The sequence below is a fragment of the Aquila chrysaetos genome, chromosome 11, assembly GCF_900496995.4.
Source record: "Aquila chrysaetos chrysaetos chromosome 11, bAquChr1.4, whole genome shotgun sequence".
Classification (NCBI taxonomy): Eukaryota; Metazoa; Chordata; class Aves; order Accipitriformes; family Accipitridae; genus Aquila; species Aquila chrysaetos.
The window spans coordinates 14811936-14826817 of record NC_044014.1 but is presented as its reverse complement, the minus strand read 5'-3'; the positions used below and the strand labels follow the sequence as shown (position 1 = coordinate 14826817).

The 14882-nt window shown below is 52.2% G+C and overlaps 1 protein-coding gene across 2 annotated transcripts; it reads left to right on the top strand.

Moving 5' to 3' along the window:
* The first annotated feature begins 15 nt into the window (after nt 1-15).
* Nucleotides 16-6794, top strand: INA (internexin neuronal intermediate filament protein alpha). 2 transcript variants are annotated; one of them, XM_030029650.1, is made up of 4 exons: nt 16-132; nt 175-1007; nt 4628-4752; nt 5338-6794. In XM_030029650.1, the coding sequence occupies exons 1-4, from the start codon at nt 54-56 to the stop codon at nt 5609-5611; spliced, it is 1311 nt and encodes a 436-aa protein (XP_029885510.1). In that variant the 5' UTR covers nt 16-53; the 3' UTR covers nt 5612-6794. The 2 variants fall into 2 exon arrangements, with proteins under 2 accessions (XP_029885510.1, XP_029885509.1); XM_030029649.2 differs by having other exon boundaries at nt 28-1007.
* The last annotated feature ends 8088 nt before the right edge of the window (nt 6795-14882 follow it).

Sequence of the window (14882 nt, the reverse complement as noted above, 5' to 3'; positions counted from 1 at the left end):
CCCGCCCCGCCGTACATAAGCGCCGCCGCCGCCGCCGGTCCTGCTCGGCCGCCATGAGCTACAGCGCGGAGCCGGCGGCGCTGGCCGCCTCCTACCGCCACCTCTTCGCGGAGGCCCCGCGGCGGCCCGAGGGGGCGGCGGGCCGGCGGGCGCGCCCGGGCGCGGCTCCGCGCCCGGGGCGGGAGCGCAGCGCCGAGCCGCGGCGGGCGCGGGCCAGCGAGAAGGAGCAGCTGCAGGGCCTCAACGAGCGCTTCGCCGGCTACATCGAGCGGGTGCGGGCGCTGGAGGAGCGGAACCGGGCGCTGGCGGCCGAGCTGGCGGCGCTGCGGCAGCGCTCGGCCGAGCCGCGCCGGCTGGGCCAGCTGCTGGGCGGGGAGCTGCGCGCCCTGCGCGCCCGCCTGGAGGAGGCGCACGGGGAGCGGGCGCAGGCGGCGCTGGAGCGGGCGCGCCTGGCCGAGGAGACGCAGCGGCTGCGGGCGCGCTGCGAGGAGGAGGCGCGGGGCCGCGCCGAGGCGGAGCAGGCCCTGCGCTCCCGGCAGCAGGCGGCCGAGGGGGCCGCCCGCGCCCGCGCCGACCTGGAGCGGCGGGCGGCGGCGCTGCGGGAGGAGCTGGCGGCGCTGCGCAGCGCCCACGCCGAGCAGCTGGCCCAGCTGGGCGCCGCGCTCCGCGCCGCCGCGCCCGCGGCCCCGGCCCCGGCCCCCGGCCCGGCGGGGCGTCCCGACCTGGCGGCGGCGCTGCGGGAGCTGCGCGCCCAGTACGAGGCGCTGGCGGCCCGCAACCTGCAGGCGGCCGAGGACTGGTACCGCGCCCGCTGCGCCCGCCTCCACGAGCGGGCGGCCCGCAGCCAGGAGGCCGTCCGGGCCAGCCGCCGGGAGGCCGGCGAGTGCCGCCGCCAGCTGCAGGCCCGCCTCGCCGAGATGGAGAGCCTGCGCGGCGCCCACCAGTCCCTGGAGAGGCAGCTGCAGGAGCTGGAGGAGCGGCACAGCGCCGAGGCCGCCGGCCTGCAGGTGAGCCGGGCGGCGCCGGGAACCGTCCCCGGGAACCGTCCCCTCCCCGCGCTGGCGGTGCCCCTGCGGCACCCGGCATCCTCCTCCCGTGCGGTCTTGCCCCAGCGCTCGGCAGCTCCATCCCACTCGCCCAGCACCGCGTGGCACCGGGCCTCTTCATCCCACGCAATCCCCCCTGCGCTGTGCGGCACCCAGCGCCTGTCCGCCACGCAGCACCGGCGCCTCCGACCCAGCGCTCCCCCTCCCCTGGTGCTGGGCAGCCCCGAGCATCTCCACTGCGTGCAAAATCCCGCAGCGCAGCTCCATCCTCTGCAGCAGCCCCTCCCGCAGTTCTGGGTAGCGCTGGACACCTCGGCCCAATGCGGTGTGTCCCCCCCACCCCGCACCGTGCAGCACCCGGCGCCCACTCTATCCCGTGCTGTGCTGCACTGCATGCAACACCCCCCCGCTCCAGCACTATACAGCACCAACCCCCGCTTGCCTTGTGCAGCGCCCACCCACGCAGGGGCAGTGCCCCCGCAGCACTGCGCAGCACCAGGCATCCCTGCAGCCTTCCTCCCGCCCTGGCTTAGGGCCTCTCTGCCCTGCACAACAGATCCTGCTTCACCAGGGCATCGCCTGCTGGCTTCAGCCTTTATCCGTAGGCAGGACCCCAGAGGGCAGGTTTCGGGGGGACAGGCAGGGCCACGACACTCCCTCCAACACCCCCTTTCCGCAGGGGACGTCCCTGCACGCGGCAGCGCTGTGTGGGGCATCGCCCCGTCCCTGCCCTGTCCCTTAAGGGTCAGCTCCAAAATTGCCCGCACGTTCCCCGTCGTTGTGGCTAATTCCTCGAAGCCGTCTGCCCAGGCTTGGCCCCTCGCCCTGTGGCCTGGCTCTTGGCACCTGCACTGCAGAAATCGGAGCTCTGCAAACGTTAAGGCTGAATCTGCAGCCAGATCCCAGCATCTCTTATGTCTGTGTGAAGACTCACATGGGGCAGACACTGAGCGCTCCATATCTCTTATGCCATTACTGCAGTATTACCACATTTTCTTGCTACAGGGATATGTTCATGATTTATAATAAAATAAATCCTGAGATTGTTCTATTACACGGCTATTAAATGATCTGTGGTTTCTAAATCAGGCTCTTTCCTTCTAAATAGTGAAACAACTGCCTTACGTCATACCTGAAGGATGTTGTTATTTCACACCCAAGTAATGCCTTGTCATTTTCAAGGCCGAATTTTGCAAGGCTCTCTACAATTCATGACTGCAGCTCCAAGCTGCTTGTAATCTTCCTGAATAGTTGAGGTGGTCTTCAACAAATATTGTGGAAACAGACAATATACAATATTTCCTGTAGTGGGTGAAAGGATTACACACAGTAATCTTCTTAAATAGTCTTCATGCCATGTAAAAAGAGGGATTCCAGGAACAGCCTATCAAATAGGGAAAAAAAAAAATAACGCAACTGGATTAAACAGCACCATAATTGAAATTGCTTTAGTGACAGCACAGCAGCATTTTCCTACACGACCCTCAGGATCTGCTTTAACTGTGGTAATACTTAGGAGTCTTTTCAGCAATATGCATGCGTAGCGGGTAAATAATTTCCCTGGCTGCAACCAGTGGAAGAGGATGGAAGTCTGTCTTAAAAGAATATTCCTATTGTTTGAGCTTTTAAAATGTTCCTATAGACTGCTAAAGCAGGGGCATATCTTTGCCTTTGTAGGCTATCCAGTCAAATCCAAACGAATACGCGAGAGCTTTCTGTTAGGGGACAGGTTTGCAGTGATGTGGGGAGGGGGTTTCATTCAACCAGCTGGTGGAGCTGGGGTGTGGAAGAGAGGTACAGACAGGGTAATAACAAGGATAACCCATTTTTAAAGAGCATTTTGTTCATGCAGACTGCAGGCAGAGGGAAGGGGGCTGAAGGCACGGAGAGTCAGAGCAGCAAGAGCGAGGCTGTCCCGGGGTAGGGTCACCCCGAATCTCTCCTTCCTGTCATGGCTCGGTGCAGCAGCAGTCTGGCTGCATCAGAGCAGAGATTTTAATCTGTACTGCAGTGGCATCCATGCACGTCCTGGGGCTTTTCAGTTGGTGCCCCAATGGTCTCCTTGAACCCTCTCCCATTGCCCAGTTCTACCTCAGAGGCACAGCTCCATGCAGTTCTCTTGCTGTGGGAGGTGGTCAGGGCAGCACAGGACCAGGCAGAGACCCCAAGGATAGCCCATAAATGTCCCACAGCGTGGGATGTGTTCAGCTAACTTGGCTGTGAGATGCCTTGTGCTGCATTCAGGATGGGCTGGCGCTGCTTCTCCAAGGGGCTCAGAGTGGGCTCGCTGTGTCAGGCTCAGCGCAGCTCCCTGCTCCTTGGGCAGCTCCACGTCTCGTGGCTGTCTCTGCACTGTGCACAAGGAAGGTTATGCAGGACACGAAGGAAGGGACAAGATGGGAATGAGGACAGGGACAGGATGGGGATGAGGACAGAGACAGGATAGGGATGGCGTGGCAGGACAAAGCTCGTTTGCTGGAACAGAGGAACTGGAAGCAATTGCAAAGGCCCAGCTGTGGGAGGGGGGTGCGGGAGAGCAGATGTTGGCAGTGGCCATTGGTGGGCTTTGCAGGCAGGGCTGCGCTGTCACTTAAATGCAAACTGCTTACTCATTCTTGCTCCAAATCATGCTCCTCCAGTGGCATAGTGGGGCAGCTGGCAGCGGGAAACCATCTGATTGGGAAGATCCCTATAGGAGTGGGCTGCTGCTTAGATACCTGGATGCATGTGGGAGAAAACCAGGCTACTTGTTTTCTGACAAAAAAAAATAGAAAAAAGATTAGTCCTCTTTGTTAGCAGGATATCTGGCCTTGGACTCTTCCACATCGCAGGTAGAACTCGATGTAGCAGCCATGGCAGGGCAAAGCTGATGGGAAGGATGCTAGAAGGACATCGTTGTCCATCTGAGCACCCTGGCTCTTACAGGGCAGGCCCCTGACTCTGTAACTGCCCCAGATCCCTGCGTTCAGAGCCCCCCCACCCTGGGGCCCTGAGGCGTTTTCTGGGGAAGGCATCAGACTTCCCCTCCTGGCGCCAGCTCTTCCCTCCTACCCTGGCAACACCACCTCTCCTTCCACCACCCGGCCCCGTGTCCCAGTGCAGACTGCAGCCCTTCTCCAAGCACCTGCTCCAGCCGTGGGCTGCTGCAGTGCTGGGTGCTCTTGCTTGTCCCGCTAAGCCACTGCCCCTGCTTTGATGATGTTTAAGCCCAAAACTTCCTCTCCCTCCCCAGCAGCTCTTCCCTTCCCTCTGCAGCATCCTGCCTCGTCCCCGACGGGACTGGGGGCTCCACCACTGTGCGCCCCCCCCATCTCACAGACCCTGCTGCAGATGGGAAACTATATAAATCTATCAAGATTTAAAACCCACCACCATGCACACTCACAAGCCATGGCTGGTGCACTGCATGCTGCTTCATCCCTGTTAACATGAGATTTCTTGGTCCCAAGCTCCTGGTGGGATGTGCCATCATGGACCAACTGCCCATTGCCGCTTCCCTGTCTCTGCGATGGGCAGAGCAGAAAAGCTGTGGGAGAGGTCCCTGCTCTGAAACATGGCCCTGAGCACCCTTGCCTTTGCAGGACACCATTGGGCAGCTGGAGGACGACCTGCGAAACACCAAAAACGAGATGGCTCGGCACTTGAGGGAGTACCAAGACCTGCTTAATGTCAAGATGGCCCTTGATATCGAGATAGCTGCCTACAGGTAAGGCTGCTCTGACCCTGCTCTGCCTGGCCACTTCCCAAGCCCAATCTCCTGACCCCACCAGGCTGGGATATTTTAAGAGCCTGGAAAATATCAGTGCACACTCAAGAAGCAACACCATCATGTTGCTCATCTCCCCTGCCTGGACCTGCCGTGCTTCTGCCTGGGGAGCAGCCATGGCTCCCTGTCATGCCTCAATCTAGCAGCCATGAATGCCCCCAGCCATACAGAAGCAGTGTTTTCTAATGGGGACTGTTGGGGTTGGAAACTTGTCTGTCTTGCAAAGTCAAAGTAGATGCAAAAGGCAGAGTCCCTCTCTTTCAGGGTTTTATTTTCCTGGCGTTTCTGGAGGGAGCTGGTCTCATGTACCCCATATTGCAAGTGGTCCAAAAATGATTGACCGAAGTATATGATTTTGAATCAGTCTCATCGTGCAGTGGGACCTAAGCCAGCATTCACTGCAGGCTGGGGTGATGGCCTGGAGTACTCGGACTTTCTTGCAGGTCACAGCGCACCTTCAAGCTTTGCAGATGTTTCACGTGAGATGTCCTCAGACTAACTTCTTCCTTTGTGATGTGCTTGCAGGAAGCTGCTGGAGGGAGAGGAGAACCTCTTCAGCATGGGAAGCGTCGGCGTTTCAGCGCTCAATCCCCTCCCCAACCCTACTTACTCCTTCCAGCCAAGAGGCTTTAGTTCCTCTACTCTGTCCTTCAAGGAGGAGGAGAAAGGAGAGGTTATTAAAGTGACCTCTAAAATATCATGCAGCAGGGCTGAGATGATTGAGGGGACCATAACCTCTGCCAAGAAAAGAGGGAGATTAAACCTGCATGAAGGAATTGTTGCGAATGCAAAAATGTAACCGTCAGGACCCCCTCCATTTTGCATTTGGGAGGGAACAGTCTCCACTCGGCCTTTAAATTGCCCCTCCAGGCACAAAGCCACGCTGGGCTCGCGGGAAGCCCCCCTTAGAAACACGTAACTCCCCGGGAACACTGACCCGGGGCTGGCTTCCTCGCGGGTCCCGCCACGCGGAGGCCGAGCTTGGCACATTGCTCCCTTTTAAATGGGGAAGAGGCACGGGCAGGTAGCTAGATGCATGTTGGTCATTGTTGTGGTGGCACAGTGGACTCGTAGCACCCACCATCCCTCCCTCCCTCCCTCCTCCCGTGGTGGGCGAGAGGGAGCCGGCTGCGCAGCTGGCTCTCCAGGGAGGGGGGGCAAGGGAGACAACGTGTTTACTATAACTAGTTTCAAGGCTACACACCTTCATCTACTATCCAAATCCACATACAGCTAAACTCTTCCCTGCTCCTCAAGCTGTAGCCGTCCACTTTTAATCCCAGAAGCACAGAAATAGCCATACTGGACTGTAACCACACCTGACATCTGGTCTATGAGCCACTTACGTTTTAAACTATAAGGAACGATCTATTTTTTTTTTTTTTTTTTTTTTTTGTCCAGACAACTCTGTCTGGTTTTCAGCAGTGTTAGTCCAGCCAGGCATGCGGGGTTTGCTAGCAGCAGGTGCAGGGCAAGGAACCAGTGCATCGGAGGTGAAGGCACCACCACACCGGCAGGCACAGTGCCTTCTCTGGTGTCGCTGGCTCCGAAATGTCAGGGTCTGCAGGGCCCCTTGTTTGGCTGCACAGTCGTCACAAGAAAACCCCGCGCTCACATTAGCATCATGCCCCAGCCAGCGCTGGGAAGCTGCAGGACTCCCGAACACCAGCCTGCAAAGCATCCTCGTCTCCGCTCTAACTGTTCCAACGTGTGCCAAATTTGATATAGGATTTACAACCATAGGTTTCCTTCAATGCCTTAAAATTGCCAGCGATCGCTTTTGCAAGAGCCGGAGACTCCGCGTGTGCGTGTGTTGCGTGTCAGTGCCCTGGCAAGGTTATCATCACAAGACCTCACTGCCCTCGCGGTGGTGCCAGAGTAGTTCCTGGAACCAGCAAATCGTTTTGCTTGCACTCTTTCCTCTTCTATTGTAAGGCACAAGTTAATAATTAAAAAGAAAGAAGTAGTTATGTGGATCAAAACCAGCTGTTTTGTCTTCTTTGCTGCTGCTTCACCTTGGGAGCACACCTCAGTGTCTGGCCCGTACCCGGTTCGGTCCCCAGCAGTCCCTCCGGTCCCCTGCAAAGAGCTTGGTGTTGGGATGTGGCCGCCCAACTTTGCTGCTGGGGCTGCAAGGCAAGGCTGGTCCCACCGATGGCAGTGGGGCATGTCTGGGTCTCACCCCCAGGTGCCTGTCATGGTGGCCCTGTTTTGTAGAAGAGTTCGTAGCTGGCTGGCCAAGGGAACAAGGTCTCCCATGGCCGAACGCACCCTCATTTGCCCTGAAAATGGACTCTCAGGCTTTGATTTGCATCACACCCCTGACAGTTTGGTCCCAAGATACCTGCCATTTCTCCTCCACCCTGCCTGCATGCTCAGGGGTTAAAAATAGCCTCTTTGTTTGCCTTCACAAGTGAAGATAAAGCGATTTACACAATAGCAGATGGAAGAAGTGAGGGTGCACCCACCTCCCAAGTAGACCCAGCAGTCAAAGGTGCCCGCAGAGCTGGCATGACTAGTGCTGGCTTATATTCGGAAGATGTCCATGCTCTGCCTCAGATGTGCCTGTAGAGGGGCACGTGGGAGGGCAGTGGGGCACAGAAAGAGCACGGGCAGTCTTCCCTCTGCGTGGCCCTGCCAGCAGCACACTGTCGTATGGCTTTCCCATTCCTGCCTTGTCATGCCACGTCATGGCAATCTGCACCAGAGCCCTGGAGACACGGTGTGACAGTCACAGGCTTCTCCACTAGCACTGCAGGCCAGGAGCAGCGCGGCCACTTCCCTTGACCCTGCCACACCGATAACCTCGGGGATGATGCCCTGACGAGGCCACTCACCGTGGGGTGACGCAGCCCCAGGGAGGACAGCCCTGCGGGCAGGCGAAGCGAGGTGCACCTTTTGGAGGCTGGGGAGGAGGTTCAGGGCATGGCTGGGGCAGCACATCCCACCAACAGTCCCCAGCAAAATAGTGCAGAGCAACCTGGGGTGCCCAGGCAGAGCGGGGTGCGGGGGGGCAGTACCTGCAGAGTTAAGTCCAGGACCAACCAACCTCCAAATATCTCCTGGCTCATCTGTCAGTTAGGAAATGCAAACACACAGCATTTCTCCCAAATCATAGGGGGAATAAAAGGCAGATGTCACTGTGCAGCTAATGAAATATATTCTGAACCTCAAATACCCTCCAGCACCGCTTTCTTTCTGTCCCTTGAGTATAAGCAGCCTGACCTGTCTTTTATTCTCAGCAGAAGCCTCCATCAGGATTCCTGCTTGCTCAGCTGGCTGGATGCTAGCAACAAAGCTGAGAATTTTACTTTGGTGATACCAGTGTGAAGGGGCTGCAGTTGTGGAGGAGGGCAAAGGAGCCAGGGGGAGGACAAGGCGCTGTTTTGGAAAACCGCTGCTTTGCAAGGGCTGGCTCCAGAGACTTCCTGCATTTCTGGAGCTCTGCAGCATTTTGGTGCTTTCTCATGGCGTTAAGCTCCAGAGGTGGTAGAGGAGCAGCAGGCAGGGAAAGGACTTGGGAGTTTAGGATACACTAGAAAGGACCAGACCGGATTTTAGGTTACCTTATGGTTTTGACAGCCCCTCTGCTGGGCTCCGTCCCCGTGATCTTACAGGATCTGAGGTGCCAAGCTTTAATTACCCTGATGGCAGCAAGTGATCGACCAACCCTACAAACGCTCTCCCAGGACTGAGAGTGAGCGAGAGCCCTTGCAGGAGCGGGACACACCGCTTTCCTGAAGGACAGAGCCCAGCCACAGGTGCTGTGCAGCAAGGGAAGAGCTCCCAAGGGGGACCAGAGCTGCACCCAGCTCTGCAGCAGCCTCCCAGCTACCCGTGTCCAGCCTCTGGCCGCAATGCCTGTGCTGTGGGACAGCTCGCTCCGGGCGTTTCCTGGGGCTCAGCCCATTTTGGCTGCAGGATCAGAGAAGGCACTGCTTAATGCCCAACTGAGGCACACTGAGCCCCATCTGCCCAACTCCTGCAGGCCCCAGGTGGCTGCTGCCATCGGGTGAGAAGGCTGAGCTCCTCATGGAACATGTGGTGACATGTGGCCCCTTCTAACCCTAAGGGAGGCCCATGCCCACACTCTCCTCATCTTTAGGAGAACAATGACAGCAGAGAGGGACAAGCCTGGCTCAGCATGTTACCAACAACTGACCTCCAGCTATCTCCATCCAGGCCTCCTTTTCTATCACTGCTGCCCTTCTGGGTGACTCCTTTCATCTGCCTGCTTATGCGCACCAGAAAGCTTCTACAGTGGAGCACTAAGCTGGAACAGGACAGTAAATCCCCCTTTGTGGTCCCATCTTTCTTACTGGGTTAAACACCAAGGCTGCCAGAGGAAAGGAGTGAGTCACACTGCAGATGCTTAAAGATTTATACCTCTGCAGAACCTCAACCTCTCAGATAAAAGGTAGCTGTGGACACAGACTGCACCATCAGCTTGGGAAGAAGCAGAAAGTGGCCATTTCTCCATGACGCTGCATTGCCTTCATCCTTATGCTGGGGAGAACGCCAGCCTCCACACAGGGGTGCAAACTCCCACCACAGGGCTGACCGTTTTGTTTTTTTTTTTTTTTTTTTTTTTTTTTTTTTTTTTTTTTTTTTTTTTTTTTTTTTCCCCCCTGGATGGAGATGCTGGCCCATGCACCAGACAGCTGTGCTTCAGGGCTGCTCAACTCTGCTCGTTTTGTTGTCACGTAGGTGAGATGGGACAGTCTGTGCAGCCTGGCATGTCGGTTGAGGTGGGCCTAGGTCACGCTCCTGCTGCTCCAGTGATGGAGGAGCCTTGTTCCCATGGTGATCCTGGAACCATAGGTCCTTCAGCTCCACTGCAGGTTCCTGCAACAACTGTGCTGAGATGTACAACTGCTTAAAAACCAGAGAGAGTCACTGCACACAGAGCAGCTTTGCTAATGATGCTTGTCCAGATGCTGGAATTCATTAAAGAGTAAGCCAAAGAAAAAGCAGCCAAAAAAACCCCAACCCCAAACATTTTCCTTTGGGAGGAATGCAAACATCTCCTTTTCCAGAGTGGGGAAGTACCCTGTCATTCAGCAAGAAGGAATCAATAGGCGATTCAGAGCAAAGTCTCTTCCAGCACCTTTGGCTGGATCCATCCAGCTCTTTCCTTGCCAGCTCTTAGCAGGGACGTCCTCAAGGAGAAGAGCTTCTTCCCCCAGTGAGTGACCCACGCAGAGCCCTAACGCCAGCAGCCAAACAGATGCATCTGAATGATCTAATGTCCACACTGAATGATTTAATGTCTGACACTTTAAAGCAAAGTTTTTATCAAAATAGCATAAGGAATGCCAGCTCATTCATGCAAGTCTTGGCAGGCATAAGGGAGTAAGGATCACTCGGCAAATGCAGCGTAACATGCAAACAGGACATTGCTTGGGGTGGGGTAAAAGAATGCTTATTGATCCTGTCCTGTCCCAGCAGATTCCAGCTGAACCAGAAGGGCTGCAGAGTTGGGGTCTGCAATTATGGGGACGGGGGATGTGCTCCTACAGCTAGTGCAGGGGTCTTCATCCAAAATCTGACTAAACCAGAGAGGAACCTGCAACTCTGCGACAAACGGTTGTATCCTTGTTAAAGCAGGATGTACCACAAAGACACTCTGCTGCCCAAAACTGACCGCTCTGTTGGACCTCGGCCGTGTCCACTGTAACACGAAGAAGGAGCAGTGTTCATGCTAAACACAGACATACCTGCTTAGATGGAAGGGAAATACACAGAAAATTTCAGAGTGCAATTCCAGAGCCCCAGGCACACATCCACTTGCTGCTTGTAGATGGGAGCAAAGCTCTTGGGGGGCCATGAACATCAGTTCTGAAACAACAGAGGCACCGGAGCCTGTTCCTATTGCAGCAGGGCCAGCTCAGCTCCTTTGCCTTTGAGTAGAGAGGCAGCTGCTGGCTGCCTGTGTCCCAGAGAGCACAGGAGACGCGAGCTCCTGGCTCCCCTATGCCCAGAGCAGCCTTGTAAACGCTCCGATACACACGTAGTCATTCTCTGAGATGGCGTACATGCACAGACCCGAGTGTGGTCTGTAAGAACAAGCTGTTTGGAAATGTCATTCGGAAAAGCTGAGGTCAGACTGAAAAACACAGTTTGCACTGAGGCTCAGAACATCATTAAGTTTAAGCAAATTTTCAATGGGAATACAAAAAAACCCCAAGCCCCAGACACAAGGCACCTCATTAGCAAATTCCTTGTCTAGCAAAGAGAGCTGTATGAATAAGAATGCCTAGCAATACTTGAAGCAAGCCAAAATGTTTCAGCAAGCCAAAATATTCAGGCTAGATTCTTAAGAAAGCAAGGATTACAGGATCATACTGTGACTGAATGTCCCCTTTACACCCAGTAATTTTTCATGCTCATCAGCTCAACTTCAGCCACATTTGAGAGAACTGAAGATCTCAAAGGTACCGAACTCCAAGTTTCACTCTAGCAGGTGCATAGGTGAAATACGGCCATTGACTGAAAGGTTGAGTTTCCCTTATTAGACACCAGAAAACCCATTCAGAGGGCAGAGTTTATGAATGCCTCAACACCAAGGCAAGCTTCATTGTAAGCTCATTTGCAACCGAAAGGCAAAGCTGTAAAAGGAAAAGAAAAAGCCACCCCAGAATGAAACAAGCTTTTTTAAAATTTTTTTTTAAACTGTTCACCAACTACTTGTTTCTTAAAACCAGCCAAATCCTTTTGGCTGAACTTCTCCATAGATAACTAAATCAATCCACTTGCAGCTGGAACAACCTGCAACATGAATTCAGCCCAGATGTTTATCACTCCTTTAAAGAAGTAGAAGTAAAGTCTTCAAAAGAAACACGCTTGGTTGCTTTGGTAACAGTTACTGTTACCAGTCCTGTTATACCTGCATTCATGAAGGGGATCTCAATAGTATTCTGTTAATTGCCTGCCCTCACATACCAGCAAGTAGCCTGGAGTTTCCACACAGAGCACTTTATAGAAATTATTGCTCTAGATGGACAGAGCTGAGAAGGAAGAACTCAGCTCAAGGTCATACAGCAAGTCAGGGACAGAGCTGAAAAAGAGAATGCATTCAGCTTACCTGCTCACGAAGAGGAAGACCACCACACTCCTGTTCTGTATGTTGTGGCACACAAATCATCTGTTTTATTGCCACCAATAGGTGAAATGTTTTCCCGTGTCCCGTGAGGAAGAAAAAGGAGATTGGAGGTTCTTGTGAAGGGTGTTGGGCTTCTCATCTGACGAGCTCTTACCTTTCAGTTCCAGGTATATGCAAGAAAGGACACACTGGTCCATCATTTAACATAACCACTGTCACCACGAACTACAGAAAAGCATGCTGCAAGCAGTGTGCTCTGAGCACATCGTGGTATCTTGGAACGACTGGTTGCCTCCCACCACCCCATGAGAAGGGCTCCAAACCAGCTCTCCCAGGAACACACTATTTTTCTCAATCTTTGCCAAGTCCTCACCACTGACTTTTCTACTGTTAATGTCTCCCTTGGAAGAAAACAGACATTTTAAGATTTCATTTCCAAATAGACTATTTTACCACGCAATTAGAAAATACAAGCTCTCTTTTCCACTTTGGGAAATATTTCTTTTGCAGATCACTGCTGCTTTGACACAAATATATTGTTGTTACAATAAATCAAAACCCAGTAAAGATGGCGATACAGCTCCAGCAAGAATTTTGCAGCTGCAGGGCAGCCAATCAATATTGCATTTCACTTCAGATGGGATTACCATTTATCTCTCAAAACCAATAAAATTTGACCTGTTCAGTGATTAAACCTGTATCTATGGCAACTTCCTGAAACCTCAGCAAATGCAAATATCCGTTGGCTCATTCAGCAAGGGTCTCTTAAAAGATGACATGAGTAAAATTCAACTTACGATCACCTTGCTGCTTTTCTTCGTGCTGAACTAGTTAGGGTTACAGAAGAAAAGGAGGTAGAAAAAACAAATAAAAAGCAAAAGTGATGAGAATGCACCATTTGCAACATTCTCTCTATCTCTCAGCAAGTATCCATCACAGCAGAACAAGTATATCTTAAAGTACCTAAAAGTTCAGGCTGGCACCTGGTACACTCTATTGAGCATGCAGCATATTAGAAGATTGATGTGGACAACTTGACCATCTCCCTTTAAAAGAAAGGGATGTAATACATAAAAACTCCTATGTCTGTTAATATGCTCACTCTCAACTGCTGGAGTGAATCCTCCCCCCCTCCATTTGTATGGAGAACAAATTTCTTAATAATGATACTCCATGCTGAAGAAAAGTGAACATGCGTTAACATAAATCATTGCACATAAATGCCTGATGAGTCCCTGAAAAGAAATTCAACGCAGACTAGTATTAGACAAGCTTGAATGATTTTTCAGTAAAACTCATTGGTTGTTTCACATCTATGGAAATAAGCGTGAAGGGTTCTCCTGGCTCATTCTGGTGGCAATGCAGATCAAGGCTGGGTGCAATATCGGTGTCCAGAACATAAATGATAGTTATACACTGCCATCGCAGTACCCCTCCATTTAGAGGGCTCAGCTGCACATTTCACTAGTCTCTTGAACCTTATCTTCTTATTACACTAAATATGTATTAAATACAAAGAAAACAGACAGAACGTAACCGACATGACTCAATGCTCATGACTTGCTTGTAGCTTGATTCTGCATTTATAAGAACTCCTGACACTAGGGCTCACTGTCTCCTCTTGCTGGGAATTAGCAGACCTGTAAAGCAACTCAGAATTATGCTGCAGTACAAGTAGTATTTAATTAGGATCTGTGTTAGCCATGACACTGCTAAGCAGGTAACTAGAAAATAAAACCAGAATTATTTCATCAAGTGAAGAAACAATAGTGTCCATAAAATAATGAACGAGTCCAAGCACACCTTCCCTCACTTCCAGAGCATGAAGCTGGCTCATCTCCCATGAGGGCAGAGATGCCATCCCATAGACGGCCTGTTGTTACAGAAGCTCTTCTATCATCAGAACCAAAAGTGACTGGAGGAAAGCCAAGGTTAAAAGGAGACCAACAGAAATAAAACAGCAGCAAGAGAGCTGAAAGAAGATTGGCACATTTTAAAGCAAGCAGACTGATTATCTTTATGCAGGAAACCACACAGCCCACAGATCAGCCTTGGCAATAGCCAAAGGTCACCTCCGCTGCACACTGCTGTGCCCCAGGGGGTACCGCAGGCGCTGGAGAGCGGATAAAACATCAGTGCCTTCAGGGTATGCTTTAAGGTGAAAGAAAGCAGGATGTTCAGCCAGGGAAATGAAGCTAAGAATACGCTTTCTGAAGGCAGGTGAGGAAGAAATAAGGAGAGAAACAGACAAATGGAAGTAAGAGATCACTAAGCATTCATACCAAAATATCACAGGCAACAGATCTTCAATCCTCCTCATTAAGCCACTGAAAGAATGAAGTAGGAAGTCTTGGCCTTCTGCATTTTAGCTTAGCTGGTATGTGATTTACCTTACAGAAAATCTCTGTTTAAAGATATCCAGACCACCCCTTTTGTTATTAAAAAAAAAAAAAAAAAAAAAAAAAAAAAACAAAACCCAGAAACTGACAGTGACATTACAGCCAGTGGCAGTATAGTCATCTTGAGGCTATGCAAGTCAGCAGTATTTGAATTAACTATCAGCTTCTATATAGCTGTTAAACTTTGCAAATAAACCCTTCTGTAGACATGGAGTTCAAGCCTGGATTAGGGGAGAATTTGCAATGTAAAACATGATTATACTGCTAACTTTTTTTTTTAAGCATAGAGCTCTACATCAAAAACAAAACCACGAGTGATAATGAAACAGGAGGTAGCAGTATAAAGTATACGAGCCAGATGCTTTGCATAAAGCCAGGACAATCAGAGCAGCAGAGAAAGATCCAGTTCACAGGGGACGTGATAGCAGCAGCCATAAACATGAATGAAAATAATCTAGAGGTGGCTTTGACAAAAAGATGTATGTATTGACAGAAAAAGTGGTCTTGTAACTACATAGGATTATTTCTCTTGTATCTGTGTTGAAAAATCATCCTGACATCTTTACTGA

What these genes read in the sequence shown, in the direction of transcription:
- INA (XM_030029649.2), top strand. Translation starts at nt 54, where the DNA reads ATGAGCTACAGCGCGGAGCCGGCGGCGCTGGCCGCCTCCTACCGCCAC. An exon ending in CCGAGGCCGCCGGCCTGCAG is followed by an intron (nt 1,008 to 4,627) that starts GTGAGCCGGGCG and finishes TTGCCTTTGCAG; the next exon opens with GACACCATTGGGCAGCTGGA. An exon ending in ATCGAGATAGCTGCCTACAG is followed by an intron (nt 4,753 to 5,337) that starts GTAAGGCTGCTC and finishes ATGTGCTTGCAG; the next exon opens with GAAGCTGCTGGAGGGAGAGG.